This window comes from Bactrocera tryoni, chromosome 2, assembly GCF_016617805.1.
Source record: "Bactrocera tryoni isolate S06 chromosome 2, CSIRO_BtryS06_freeze2, whole genome shotgun sequence".
In the NCBI taxonomy this organism is placed as follows: domain Eukaryota; kingdom Metazoa; phylum Arthropoda; class Insecta; order Diptera; family Tephritidae; genus Bactrocera; species Bactrocera tryoni.
In genome coordinates, this window is record NC_052500.1 from 18,540,872 (window position 1) to 18,555,833 (window position 14,962).

At 38.2% G+C, this 14,962-nt stretch overlaps 3 protein-coding genes across 3 annotated transcripts; 1 reads left to right on the plus strand and 2 right to left on the minus strand.

The window, feature by feature from the left end:
• Positions 1–51: 51 nt before the first annotated feature.
• LOC120768268 (armadillo repeat-containing protein gudu) lies at positions 52–2,922 on the minus strand. The gene is made up of 5 exons (XM_040094866.1): positions 2,094–2,922; positions 1,795–2,017; positions 654–1,467; positions 381–595; positions 52–322 (listed from the first exon to the last, which is right to left on the minus strand). Exons 1-5 carry the CDS (start codon positions 2,858–2,860, stop codon positions 179–181), a joined length of 2,163 nt encoding a protein of 720 aa, XP_039950800.1. The 5' UTR covers positions 2,861–2,922; the 3' UTR covers positions 52–178.
• A 1,842-nt stretch (positions 2,923–4,764) lies between these two features.
• Positions 4,765–8,344, plus strand: LOC120767691 (glutamate receptor ionotropic, delta-1). Its single transcript, XM_040093883.1, is given in 9 exon segments — positions 4,765–4,844; positions 4,902–5,357; positions 5,422–5,555; positions 5,630–5,844; positions 6,043–6,203; positions 6,280–6,714; positions 6,768–6,921; positions 6,992–7,217; positions 8,091–8,344. Coding segments are annotated over 9 exon segments (2,115 nt in total).
• Positions 8,345–8,691: 347 nt separating this feature from the next.
• On the minus strand, positions 8,692–14,655 carry LOC120768121 (dyslexia-associated protein KIAA0319-like protein). Its single transcript, XM_040094673.1, has 12 exons — positions 14,565–14,655; positions 13,645–14,486; positions 12,549–13,581; positions 12,325–12,482; positions 12,121–12,261; positions 11,918–12,049; positions 11,745–11,853; positions 11,476–11,666; positions 10,963–11,247; positions 10,650–10,893; positions 10,420–10,587; positions 8,692–9,486 (listed from the first exon to the last, which is right to left on the minus strand). Exons 2-12 carry the CDS (start codon positions 14,311–14,313, stop codon positions 9,311–9,313), a joined length of 3,306 nt encoding a protein of 1,101 aa, XP_039950607.1. The 5' UTR covers positions 14,314–14,486; positions 14,565–14,655; the 3' UTR covers positions 8,692–9,310.
• Between the last annotated feature and the right edge of the window lie 307 nt (positions 14,656–14,962).

Genomic DNA, 14,962 nt, shown 5'->3' on the forward strand with positions numbered 1-14,962 from the left:
AATAAAGAAACAAGTAAAATTAATTGCATCAGTGTAGTTTATTGCTAACTGTGAGAAGCATTTTTTTCTACAAGATATATTTTTATGCAGCAACCGTTAGGCTCAGTAATAAATAACTAAAAGATATATAACAGGATTCGTTATATCCACAACGATCTCACTTAAGCTCTCAAGCCATTTAATATTCTTCATCGATTTTCAACAGATACTCCTCGGCACGTAGAGCCAACTCACGTATGTTGCGTAGGCAACCGGCCGCAGCCAATTGTGTTTCTTTGTTCGTGGAACCAACACACTCCAGCAAAAATGGCACTACGCCGCTCTGGAAAGTATAGAAATTATGCCCTTAACTAACTCAAAATCTACGAATTAGAACGCACCTGGTGCATAATGATGCAGTTTTGTGGATCCATGGATAATTTTTCCAGTGCCATGGCTGTGGTGCGATGTACGGCTGGGTCATTGCTGGTCAGGTAGCTGACAATGGGCGTGACAGTGCGTAGACGACCCAACTCCTGTGTATTATTACCAAATGTAGCGCAACTAGCAATTGCGGCGGCCAGATTTTCACGCAACAAATCCTCGGTGGTGTTCACTGGAAAGAATAAAACATCATATAGCAAATAGATTATTTATTAAATCGAGAGACTAACCTAAATCGGCCAACTTATAGATCACTTTAAGATCAGACAAAATAGCTAGATTCGTAGTATCCTTGGCAATTGTTGCTATAGCAGCGCAGACAGCCGACAATACCTGCGAGTCGGTGGACTTGAGCAAATCCACAACCAATTCCATGGCGCCTACCAAACTACGCACCAACTCACCCGATTCGCGTGCATTTCGCACACACGGACAGATGGCATAGGCGGCATAAGCTTGAACTTTAGGATCGGTATTCTTCAGCAGCGACCAAGTCAAACGCACTGCATCTAAATCCTCCAAAATTCGCATACTATCTATGTCTTCGGCACACTCTTTTAATGCTTTGGCCAAGTTTACCAACAGCGGTGGATGTGATGAGTTCAACAATGCCACCAAGGCCGGTAAACCGCCAGCGCCACGCAAAACTTCGCGATTATTTTGAAAACGTACACATTCGGAAATGGCACCAACCACATTGGTGATCACATCATCGGAATCATCATTCAATAACGGTATGAGATGATTAATGAGCCGCAATGAGTCCAGTTTCTTGACATTCGCCTCCGACACGGCGCTCATCCAAATCGCACCGGCAGCACCGATCATCAGTTTCTTATTGTCACGCACATTTTTATCCTTGATTATGGCGACCAAAGGCTCTAAACCACCCGCTGAACGTACCAGATCACGTGTAGTCTGATCGAAGGCACATTTGTATATGGCAGTGCTACCTTCGGTCTTTAAGTCCAAACTATCGGAATGTAGATGGGTCACTATATCAGCGATCATGCCCTCGGTAGTGATGGCCAGTTGAAATTTGGGCTATATTTTGTTAAAAATATATGATTTAAATTGCTTATGGGCTAAGACTCATTGACCTTATAAAATATAAACAAAGGGGTCATTAACCTCATAAAATGTAAGCAAAATGGTTATTGACTCCCAAATATAAACTAAGGGGTCATTGACCCCATAAAATTTTAACAAAAGGGTCAACGACCCCAAATGTAAAGAAAGGTTGTGGAGTTGACTAAATGTAAACAAAGATTATGGACTTGGCTAAATGTAAACAAAAGGTTCATTGACCCTGACTTCATTGTTTAAACCCAAATATTTTTGAGTGGCAGAATTCAAATCACAAAATCATACCTGCGAAGCACATTCCTGTATGGTGCCCATTATCGGTATTACAACATCTGTGTGGCAAGACTTGAGCAAACGCGCCATCAAGGGTACGATACCGCTCTTACGCATCAATTCCTTATTATGACGGGAGAGTGAAAGCGACCAGAGAGCACGAGCACCGGCACGTGCCATGTACAAGCACTCCAAATCGGATGAGTTAAGTTCCTCCAGCGGAGTTTGTAGTATACTGCCATACAAAACATTATTTTACTATTATAGAAAAAGCAACAAGTCTAACACTACTACGTGCGCAACGTACGTACCGCAAACTGACATCGAGCATATCCACCAACATCGGTATGCCACCACATGTGCGCACATATTTTCGGGCTAAACGCACTTTACACACATTAGCCAATGTTTCACCAGCCATGGTCTTAAGTTCCTTCGAGAGCGAGTTCAAAATATCCACAATTAAGGGTATGCCACCCAAATCGACGATCGTCTTACGTATATCAATGTTCAGTGAGATCTCAGAGAGCACATACAGTGAACCCAAACGACAATTGGTATCGTTGCATTCGAGTATATTGACCAACACTTCCAAACCACCGATATCCTGTACGGCCATTTGATTGATTTGTGTACGCAAATCATAGTCACGTAGACAGCAAAGCGACACAATGGTCGCCGTTTGATTGCCCGCTTTAATATATTTTATCAACTTCTGTATATTATAATATTCGGCGGGTATTTCAACAGTGCGTGCAATGTCCTTCCATCTTTCCTCCTCCTCGGTGGACGATTCTACTTCGGTAGAATCGGAATCTTCCGTAACAATAGTTTTCTTGCTGCCAAAAAACCGTTCGGGACAGCTGCCGCATGTCTCATATACACGTCGGCGTGATTCTTTTTTCTTCTTTACGTCTTCTTCTTGCTGCTTTTGTTTCTCTGCGCGCTCTTGATCAGTTAGAGGCTTTTGTTTTAATACTCCATCGATTTTACTTTGATTCACCACATTTATAATGGGATGAGAATCTTGAAGAGATTGTACATTGATAAGTTCTTCCTCTTCTTCCAAAGTAGTCATAATTCCAAAGAAGAGTTAAGAATTGCTGAAGCTCTGAGGTTTCTGAAGAATATCAATTATTATTTTTAAAAATTTTTTTTTCAGTTTGGATGAAATTGTCAGCGTAAAAACAATTTTTTCTGTCGTTTAGGCTGTTATTTACTTGAGTTCGATTGTAGTTGTCGTAGAAACGAAAGGTTTGGTAAGTATTACCAAGACAGTTTCGGCATCTCACTTCAAAAGGTTGTATTCAAAAGCGTGCAAACTGGGTTCCCTATTATCGAAATGTATGTATAAATGTTGAGTTTTAATATTGCCGATCCAGCACATCACAGCCACTATCCTTCGTGCGATTTCCGCTGCGGAGAGGACAACCATCACTTGGTTTCCAAAGCAGGAATCTTCCAAAAATACTCGCATATCTAACAACTGACAGCATGCACGATTCATATTACCCGCAGACTTCCATGCTGAACTTTTGAAACGGTATACTATACCTAACCCTTAATTCCGTCTGCTCTAGCTTGTACACACCTGGATCTGTTGTACTTAAGTTTGTATACTTATCACTTTGTGGACAAATCTTTATTATATATACTATCCTTAAGCATTGTGCAATTGATTTAGACAGAGTCAGATCTCCACAGATGTATCCCTTGACTTTCGGAAAGGAAGTGTTTTGCGTTCTTTTCCCAGGTGCTTCACCGAACTCTACCTTTTTGTGGTAGGTGCTTTGTTGCGACGAGACGAACAAATTTCAATCTCACTTCGAACGTGTAATGGATACTATACGAAACTTTTCATTGGCTAGTATGCACCTTGGGCTTTTCCATGAGTTACGACGCAGAGGTACGCGATTAAATTCTGTGTGAAACTCGGTAAATCTGTGACAGAGGCGTTTTTTATGATCAAGCAGACTTACCCAGATGTTGCTTATACAAGAAGTGGTGTGTTTCGGTGGCACCAGGCCATTTTGGAGGGCCTGGGAAGGGGTTGCTGATGAAGACCATGCTGGGAGACCTGCGACTTCGACAAACACCGACAATGTGACTCATGTGCTCAAAGTTTTGAACTGAGACCATCGACTGTTGAATTTGTGACAGAGCACGAAATGTCAATCGGGTCCGACAAGACATCGCAGCCGATTGGAAGTTGCACCACGACAGCGCCCCGGCTCTCACCGCCTTTCTTGTGAACAGCTACCTAATCAAAGTCGGCATTCCAACGCTTCCACAACCGCCCTACAGCCCAGATGTATCACCCCGGACATCTTTCTGTTTCCTTGCCTGAAAAGGCCGAGGAAAGAGAAGAATTTTGAGACGACAGAGGGCATCCAAGTAGCATGCACCTCGGCTGTCAAGGCTATACCGGAGACTGCCTTCCGTGATGCCTTCAATGCTTGGAAATTGCGCTGGCAGCTCTGCATCGACGCAGAGGGAGCCTATTTTGAAAGTTTTTAAAGAAATGTAACGCTCGGTTCAATAAATTTTTTTACATCGACTCAGTCCTATTACTTTCCGTACAAACCCTGTATCTTACTCGTATAGCTCATTCCAGCTGAGGCTGCTGTTTTCGTACCTTAAGTTAGATAAAGGGTAAATATTATTCAATTCAAATGTGTTACAGACCTAGCAACGTGATAGACGATAGCCTATTATAACTTGCCCCAACTTTACACACTTATATAATATATATTTGGCTTCGAAAAAAGCGGTCACGCATCGTTGATACAGTCATGGGTTTTAGTCACTTGTCACAACAGCAACACCATTTCGTATTCTGGGTCAAAGGTTGACAAGGTGTAATTGGAATTTGAATGCGCAACAGTAAATGGCGAATGGAAATGAAAGTAAGGCATTCCATACGCCAGCAAGTATACAAACTTTAGTTCAGTTTTTTGAAGTGCGTGCGGCAAATCGTAAAAAATGGCTAAGCGGGTTTTTGGATCTTTTCTAATCACTTTCATACTTATACAGTACTGTACAGGCAATAGCGAGGGTATCAGGTAAATATTTTGAAGTCAAAAGATAAACACTATGCGCTTATCTGATTTGCACGCCAGCATCATAGAAACTGAGATCGGAGATGTGCCACACCAAGCCTTGCATCATCTACTCAGCACACTCTTGGCAGCCGCACGTATTGAACGCTGTTTCGTTATTATTACCGATAGCAATTACTACCAGCTCTACAATGACCAGTTCTTTCGCAACCAACGCTGACAAAGCGCCTACTACTTTCTTAATGTACCGCCAACGGAGGACTTGTTGGCGCCCAATTATCAAATGGTGCGGGTCTTAAAACAAATACGCAAACAAAATTGTGAATTCATGCTCGTGACACTCTTGAACGGGCTGCAAGTGCAGCGCTTCTTACGTTTTGTTGAGAAGAATCGTTTGCTAAACTTACAACAACGTTTTGTGTTGCTCGAGGATGCGCGTCTCATGGTGGCCGAGATGTGGTATATATGGAGTAATATGATATCAACCGTATTCGTGAAGCCACTCAGCAACCAAAGGTCTGGATTATAACGACTAATATTATTAAACGGTCTAATTTCACAAATTTTTATGAAATACTAGGTTTCTCTTAAACACAATTGCATATCCTGAAATATTGAATGGTGTGGTGCTCACGAAACGCCTGATGTTTTGGGAGAAAGGGAAGCATATAAAAATTAACCAATTGTTTCAGGATAGAACATCGAATATGAAAGGTTTGTGTTTTGTCGAGAATTTCTAACTTCATGCATATATAGGATTTGAGTTTATAGAAATATACTGCTTTCAGGTTTTGCCATGCCCATCGTTGTCTTCGAGCATGTGCCCATGGTCAGACGTCACACAGATAACAGCACTTTTATTGGACTTGAGGTGGAAATACTAAAATCACTTGGCGTCAAACTTAACTTTATACCCGATTTCTATGAAACCAACGATGCTGCCTACGAGCATTGGGGCAAAGAGTTACCGAATGGCAGTTATTCGGGCGTACTTGGTGATATGGTATGTCACAATGACTGTAGCGTAAGCTAAATTACGTGAATGGTTAGCTAAGCTTACTTCTGTCTCTATGTCTATGGAAATGAACAGAATCCTGTCTAAATTTTATTTCTTCAAGACGTTCATATATAAGTTATATTCCGAAAGGGATTTCCTTTTAGACAGTCTTTTTTTCACCTAGATATTGCTTCCTCATTCCAGGCAAATCGTAATGCTCGCATCGCCATCGGCAATCTGCATATGTTTAAAGTTTATGCCTCTGTTATGGACTTCTCTTGGCCGCATAGTTTCGAGTGTCTGACATTTTTAACACCGGAGTCTTCACAGGATGATAGCTGGCGCACACTTATACAGCCTTTCAGGTGATAATAATAGCATACTCGTAGAGAATTGACTTCTGGAAGTATACCCTTATCCAAACTTACTTTCCGCGTTTAGTGGCAGCATGTGGGCCGGCGTGTTATTTTCACTCTTCATTGTGGGTACAGTTTTCTATGTGATCTCTTGTCTGCACGCCATATTATTGCATCGACGATCACGACGCACGCAACGCATATTGAATTGGTCGGAATGGCGCAGTAAGGGACTCTTACGACCGTCGCGCAGTATTGATACGAAACTATTCCGTGATGTGCAATTTCGTCGTTATCTGGGACAAATGAAATCATTGCCGTTGAAAAATACCGATCTTTTCGATGATTATTCAAACTGTTTGCTCTTCACCTATAGCATGTTGATGTATGTTTCGTTGCCACGTCTGCCGCGCACATGGAGTTTACGGGTGCTCACCGGCTGGTACTGGCTCTATTGCATTCTGCTTACGGTCATCTACAGAGCGAGCTTAACAGCAATACTCGCGAATCCCGAAGAGCGGTAATGTTGCTTTGGAATATATTGGTATTTATTTACCTTCATTTTTGGTTTAGAATCACTATTGATACGTTGGAAGAACTGTCTGCGAGTTATGTGACCAGTACCGCTTGGGTGCATGAGAATAAACAGTTTTTTGTCGAGGCATTCGATGAGACCGCCCAGGAGATTGGACGTAAAATGGAGATAGTGGACGACATCGAAAGTGTGGTGAGTTGCTAACTCGTTATTTTATTTTTCGAAGAATTCTGTGGATTTTAACTTTCCGTATAACCTTTAGACCGAACGTATTGCCAAAGGTGAATATGCCTATTTCGATAACGAGTACTTCCTACGTTACTTACGTATGAAGGGCGCTCAACGTCGCGAAGAGCAACAATTCACCGAAGTAGTGCTGCACATAATGCGACAGTGTGTCATACAAATGCCCGTGGTTTTGGGTCTGGAAAAAAATTCACCACTACAGCCTAACGTTAATAAATATTTGAGGCGTCTAAGTGAGGGGGGTAAGTTTCCTTAACAGGTAGCGAAGAGATTTACATGGCTGGCAAAATTTTTCCTCAAGCTGACTCCTCTCAGATTCATAATATTGTAGGCAGGCGGCTCCTAGCGAAGACTGACGTTTTTCCCAATCATCCTCTTATATTGCACTGCATCCTCAGATGTATCAAAAAGACCAAAATGGAGGACAACAAAGGAACGAAGCGGACTGGGATATCAGTCCAAACGTCGTTGGGAGACGAGACTGCCAACCCTGGCGTTACAGCGATCGTATGAACTGTGTCGCCAGCGGCCACACCTCCACTGCAAGGGGAGCAGCCAACCAAACTTTACAGTGCGCGAGTACCACAGTCCATGAAGACTCGGACAAAGAAAGCGCTGTAAGCATAAACGCGGAAAGGGAAGAAGAACTTATTCGGTCTCCTGTGCAGGCGACCGAGGGTACCATTCTGGCAAAAAGAGAGGTCTCCGGAAGAAGCCAAGCAAGGACGTGTTGAAGGCAAAAACGAGATACAAGGCAGCGTTCGGAATACCCAACCGTCTCGAAAACAAGTCCAGTCTGAAGGAGAAGAGATGAAACAGCTGGCTTGGGGTAGAGAAGTGAAGAGCGAGACAACTCGAGTTCTACTTCTAAAGACCAAGAATTTCTTAAAAGTATAATTATATATTTGATATAACTAGATCAATTTTCAATATTAGGGATATAAATATATATTTTTTGGGGTTACTAAAATATACAGACTACATTTGAGCGAGGTTTTTTTCGAATCAAAACAATTACAAGAAAATAAAACCGGTTATCTATTTTCTCTTTTTTCTTTTCTCTCTCTATATCTCATCTTCCTCTACCTCACTTTTGAGCCATATTCACATTACAGGGCTCATCACCAAATGGCTTAAAGATTCCATTGCCGAACTCCCCGCCGAGGAGCGTACGCCACAAGAGGCTGTAATGGACTTACCAAAGATATGGAGCTCCTTTGTAGCACTTGGCATTGGTTATTTATTGGGACTCTTTGCGATAGCCGGTGAATGGCTGCACTACGAATATGTGGTGCGCAAACATCCACTCTACGATGTCTACAATAAAAATTTGTACTACAATTTTAAGCGTAAATTTTCTAGCTACTAAATTGTGTAAGAATGCATACAATATTCTCAATCAGAGTTGCAAATAATGCATAAAACAGTAATTGAATTCGAATAAAAAATTTTTATTTCGAAAATCCGCAAATGGTAATTAAAAGTAATTTTAAATTTCTAACCAAACAGCGGATTGAAAATTTCAAAATAAATTTTTTTTAATGTTGTTGTTGTTGTAGCGGCAGAAAACATTCCTGTAGTAATTTCGAATTCCGATTTGACAGTGCCTTGACCCGATAATAATCCGGGTCCGTTCCAGTAACTTAGACCCAACGGTACTGGGAACGATAAATTTTTAATTCCAAATACAACTCTATCCAATAAAAAGACAAAGAATTTTTGGTTTCATAATACTATTTAAGTAAATAGTTTACTATTTAATCTTTACAAGTAAATTCATACATAATGACATAGTGTACATTTGTTGTTGTTCATAGACTCAATTACATTACACACATTTACAACGAGCTAGCGGAAAACCCGTTTACTGACACTTTTGTTTCTTAATTAAATGCATACATATATAAAAATACAAATAAGTTATATGTGGAGTTGAAATGCGATGATTAAATCTAAGCAAAGGGCACGAATATGAAGTTTTGCTTGCATAAATAAATATTGTATAAAAAAAGTTAGTATTTAATACTTAAAGTGTGGAATGCACTCCAGCTTTTGAATGTTTGGTTTTTTACTATAAAAAATGCGTAAAAAGAAACTTTGGAAAATGTGGCAACATAAAACACACATTTTGAAAAATGCTTTTTAATTAAAATCTATTTGTAAAAACTAAAACTTGTTCACATATAGTAGATTTAACACAGTAATCGCTTGTAAAAGAAGTGGTATCGACAAAACTATTTCGTATGTATGTATGCGTTGCATTCATCTAAACACAAAGGAACAAAGAACGTAGCAGAAGGAACAATACGGCAAACATTATCACACACACATACATTTACGTCTTTACTTTTCGACCCAATTTAGTTAGACCATATTTATTTGGAGCATGGCTGTTGTGTTTACTATGCTTCGCTGCGCTGCCCGAACGTAAAATGCCGTTGGGTTTTGTGCGTGTCTCGAAGAGCACATCGGAATCCGTCTCAGAATCGCTCAGCGATGTTGTGCGACAAACTGGTGTGTGGAAGATAAATATTTATGTTGAACAATGCAAGTAGCAGTAAAAAATAATTAATAATAATAATAATAATAAAAGTATATTAAATAAAAACAAAATTATATTAATTAAAAATAATCAAAAAAGTACATATAAAAAATTAATCACAATAAAACTAAAAAAAATCAAGTAACAGTAAAAAATAATAATAATAATAAAACCAAAATAGTAGTAATAAAAAAATAGTAATAAAAATAAATAGTAGCAATAAAAAAATAAAAATTAAAAAATTAATCAGAAAAAATATTGTTAAAAAATATATATAAATAATATTATAAAAATATATACATATATGTACATATATAATATTATAAAAAAAAAAATTTCGCAAAAAAGTTATTAAAAAAAACAATGAAAATTATAATGAAAGAATAATAGAGTAAATATAATATGAAAAAATAAGAGTAAAACAATTTAAAAAAATAAAAAAACACAATTTATTTATGAAATAATTAAAACAAAAACAAAATAATTAAAAATTCCTTAATAAAAATAAGAATAATGTTAATAAAGATAATATAGATCGGAATAATAAAAATATTAAAAAATATATATTTAACAAATAAAAAAATTATAAAAGTAATAAGAAATATAAGAAATGTAATGAAACAACAAAATTAAAAAAACTACAATAAAGGTAGTAAAGAAAAAATTATAAAAAAATAATAAAAAAAAATATAAAACATAATAAAAAAATAATCTAAAATAATAAAAAAAATATTAAAACATAATAAAAATATAATAAATAATAAAGGATAATAAAAAATACTGAAAATTAATAATAATAAAATACTGAAAATTAATAATAAAAAACACTAAATTTTCATAATAAACAAAAAAAACTAAAAAATAATTTAAAAAAAAATCTAATAAAGAGTTACTGAACTCACATTGTGGCGCTTCTTCATCATTATTCCCGATCAAAGAATACTTTTGTAACTTTGGTCGCTTCGGTGGTTTTTTCGTTTGGCGACAGGCACAGGTAATGCCCCAAAATAAGCCGGACAATAGTAAAAAGCTCATAATAATACCAACAAAAACATATAGAATCGACCAATCTGCAAATACGAAGTATAAACATACATTTTCTTTGCACATTTCATGTTGCAAATTTACTTACCGCAATTGGCTTCCTCTATGCCCCAGTAATAAGTTATAGAGGGCATCCAGAATGCCTCACAGGTGCATGCACGTGTTATAGGATTACAAATACCATGACCCGAACATTTATTCTGGCATACAGTAGTGCGTATATCCGTAAAATCGGTGCCGAGCAGACCAGCATCGCGTTGGAGCTTGTCTTTAAGCAATTGCTCGACGGTTAAACCGTTAACCGGGTGGCTTTGTCCATCCGCGCCGGCGGACTTAAAAGTGTATGTATGAGAGAAAATATAAATATACAAATTTTTTGCTACATAAATAATATTACACACCTCCACATAGAAGACTAGAATTGTTGAATCTGCGCGCCTTCCATCAGACTTAAGTTCGCGCACAAAGATTTTCATATCGCCCAAAAGCAAACCAATTTTTTGTACAATTAAATTTAGTTCCGATTGTTTTAACACGGAAGGGCCCATCGGTATTGTTAATTGCACCAGATTCAATAACAGTGGATCTGGATGCACTATAATGCTGACTGTGTCGCTGCTGGACAGCCCTTGTTCGTCATAGACAGTTAACTTGAAAACATAACGACCATGCACAAGATTTGTTAGCTGCAAGAGAAAATTGTTTGTGTAAATACAAAAAACAAATTTGATAATAACGGAAAACAGCGCAAAAAACATTAAAAACCAGAAAAACTGGTTAAATCATTTTACATATATACACTTTATAGGGTCTCCGACGTTTTCTTCGGGCTGTTACATACTTCGTGGCAAAACATTGCGCTGTTTTCTGTTTTTTTTTTTTTTGTCATATTTTACAGTCTCATGTATACATACAATCATAACTGGGCGCTTATCGCTGTCACCAACAACAACACCCGCTGCCAAGCTAGCATCTTCACGTGTCCAAACATAGCGCTCAACAGCTAAATCATCCGATGAAGAAGTGCCATTTAAATACAATGCAGAGAGCGGCAACGTAACGCTTTTATCGCCACCGGCATTAGCGACTGGTGGAGCATTTTTCTCTGTTGGGAGTTCAGCAAATTAATTACTTTCACACATTTAATAAATATTATATTATGTGCGAATAACTGTGTACTTACCTTGCACCACCTTTATCCAAACACTGTCAGTGGCTGTATTATTATCCTCATCGACCACACTCAAAACAAATTCATACAAACCGAGTGTCAGGGAAGTGGCGTTCGTAGCCTTAAAGAAAATATACAAATTGAATTTAATATAAAAGTAAGGTTAGGTTATAAGAACAACGCACCACTACTGTGCTATTGGCCAGCACTGCTGTGTTAGGCCCCGACTTTTCTCTCCACAAGTAGCTTTTTATGCGTATGTCATCCGTTGAGGCTGAACCATTCAAAATTACCCAATTCCTCGGCAAGTTTATAGTCTAATATGATAATTGCAATTTTTTTTTTAAATTGCTTGAATCTATAAAGGCAATATCCAAGCATTAGTTACCTGATTTCCACCCGCAACAGCAATTGGTGGTGTATTTGTTTGTGCTTTCACAAACACATTCACTTTGGCTGTACTGGATTGTCCACTGCCATCAGTTACTTTCAAAACGAAAGTATAAATACCTTCCTCCAAATTGGAGAGCTGTACAAAGTAAAACGAATATTTTTACGCACCGTAAAAAATATATATATACTCCAGTGTTACCTGCAAATATGGTGTGCGTGTATTTTGCATATCAACCGCTTTTGTATCATCACCAGCATCTTTTGTCCATTCCCATGCAACGATTTCGTGATCATCAGTGCTCGCAGTGCCATTCAAGGTCACATTATTATTTGGCAGATATAAAATTACAGCATCGCCTGAAAAACATCAGAGTTTTTTTTGAATAAAAAACCTGCAACATTTTTTCTATATTCACCACTCACCGGCATTAGCCACTGGTGGATAGTCCGTGCCCTTGAGTACTGTTATATTAGCCGTTGTCGAATTCGTCACGTTGTCAGAATCAGAAACGGTCAATTTGAAAGTGTAATTACCAGGCGAAGTAAGATCACCCAATTGTAGTATATTCACCTCTGGCAATTTGGGTTGATAACCGATGGGTCCTTGCACAACTTCCCAATGCCAGCTGATAATTTTATCGTCATCAGTACTTGTACTACCGTCTAATATAGCATTTGTAATTGGTAAGCGTATAGTTTGCTCTTTCGGTTTGATCACCACTTGTGGCACACGATTAATGCGCTTTTCTGGTAATACGGTGACATTGGCCATTGCTTCCCCATAGGTGCCATTATCACCAGATACAGACACTTTGAAGATATACAAGCCCTCGGAGAGATTAGAAAGTCGCACTTTTGACTGACTTTGATCGGATATGGTACCATTCATAGGACCTTTCGGTTGTGTTATAAGCGTCCATAAATATTTATATTTGCTACCACTGGTCTCCTCGTCCGGCACTGTAAACGCTGCCAAAGTCACTTCTTTTTCTGGCAAACGCACCTCTTTTGATACAACGGAAACCACCAATTTCTTGTCGGTTTCAGCTTTTACCGTGGCCGCTGTCATATGGTCGTCATCTTCAATAACGGATGGTAGAAGCTCTGAGGCAGCAGCTGACATTGGCAGACGTTGAGAATTGATTTCGTCTAATATGGAATAATCAGCTGCACTTGCTTCAGATGTTATACATTCACCTTGCTGATTACGTACTAATCCAGTAAGGCATTGACAAAAACCAAGTGCTGAATTTGGACGTACACGTACACACTCCTCTTTTGGGCCACAACGACTAATTGCACCCATTTCAGATAAGTCCAATTCGCATTGCACGTATTTGAATTCTCTTGGAAGGTCTGAACCAAAGAAGGACAAATCATCACCACTTCTTGAAATTGATTTCGCGCGCTTATCATTATTAGGTTGTAATTCATCATCGTCTTCATAGGCCATTTCCTTTACGAAAAGAAATATAAAAACTTAATACCTCAGAATATTTTCTTCTTTATTTTTACCCACCTGGTTTCTACTCAAATAACGAAATTTATGCGGCTGCTTCCAAAAACTCAGCGAATTAGGTACTCGCTCACCACCACTGGCACTTTCAGCATCATCTGCTGTTGGCATATTAATACCACCTTCATCAATTTTCATGGCTTTGATCACGTCCAGCCACGTGAGATTCTCATCTCCAGCGTCATGCTTTCGTACCGGACTGACCAACATCATTTGCAAACGATCCTTCCCTTGTTTACGCTGCTTCGGCAGGCAACCCTCATTGCTATGGCACCGTACGTGATAGCATTTGTTTTTGTATATGAAAACCACATTACATGTATCATTGGTTCGTGCCTTTTTACAACAAGCAGCTAAGCATGATAGTGAATCGACATCTTCGCCTAATCCGGTATCCAATCTTATATACTCTTCAAATGTGCCAGCACTGGCTTCCTCACGTGGCGTCGCATTGTCGAATACGTAATTCAACATACTGGGGCACATTGCCAAAACTGCATCAGCATTACGTGTACTCACCGGTATATCCTTTGTTTTGGTTGAAATTTGCGATTCATCCACAGTAATGTCGTGATTTGATTGTAATACATTTTGTGTCGTTGTAATTTCAGCATTAACATAACTAAAAACTACAAATAAAGCGACTAAACGTTGCAGATGGAGAAAGCTCATATCCGTAAAGTGGAATTTACGTAGTAATCACACAAATTACTAAATTTTATCCAATACTGTATATTGATAAGCGTTTTTCTGCGAGGATTGTTAATATGTAGACAGTTGAATGAATGCAGCAGATGGTGCAATAATACACCGAAGTTTAGCAAATTTTGTTATTCATGCTCAAGCTAGAAAAATTTACACTTTTATTGCTATCTTATCACCTCAAGTGGATAAAAAGCAAAACCAAATACCAATAAACTTACGTTGTGTAGTATATAATTTTTTCTTTTGACGGATATAATGTAAAACTTATTTTTCCAAATGGGATTTATTGTTCTTTGTCCCCTTGTGGGGTACTTGCCAATATCAGCTGTTGATAATTCTTTAGTAAGGGTTGCAAATTTATGTACGTATATAGAATATTCTGATATTATATAAATTTTTAGTAATAGCTTATAGTATACATATGTAATATATTTTATATTTTTAACTTAAACTTTCATTTAATATGGTAACAACCTATAGAAGGGGAAATTAAATAATGAGCTCTATTAAAAAATACCTGTGTGATAAATAAGATATAAAAGTTGCGATTTTTAGCATTTTTATCTTTTTTAATTGTTTCTAAAAAGACTCTTATTATTAAGCATTTTCACGCCTG

What these genes read in the sequence shown, in the direction of transcription:
- LOC120768268 (XM_040094866.1), bottom strand. Translation starts at nt 2,860, where the DNA reads ATGACTACTTTGGAAGAAGAGGAAGAACTTATCAATGTACAATCTCTT. An exon ending in TACAGGAATGTGCTTCGCAG is followed by an intron (nt 1,468 to 1,794) that starts GTATGATTTTGT and finishes AACAAAATATAG; the next exon opens with CCCAAATTTCAACTGGCCAT. An exon ending in CTATAAGTTGGCCGATTTAG is followed by an intron (nt 596 to 653) that starts GTTAGTCTCTCG and finishes TATTCTTTCCAG; the next exon opens with TGAACACCACCGAGGATTTG.
- LOC120768121 (XM_040094673.1), bottom strand. Translation starts at nt 14,313, where the DNA reads ATGAGCTTTCTCCATCTGCAACGTTTAGTCGCTTTATTTGTAGTTTTT. An exon ending in TTGGATAAAGGTGGTGCAAG is followed by an intron (nt 11,667 to 11,744) that starts GTAAGTACACAG and finishes AACTCCCAACAG; the next exon opens with AGAAAAATGCTCCACCAGTC. An exon ending in TTCTAGTCTTCTATGTGGAG is followed by an intron (nt 10,894 to 10,962) that starts GTGTGTAATATT and finishes TACACTTTTAAG; the next exon opens with TCCGCCGGCGCGGATGGACA.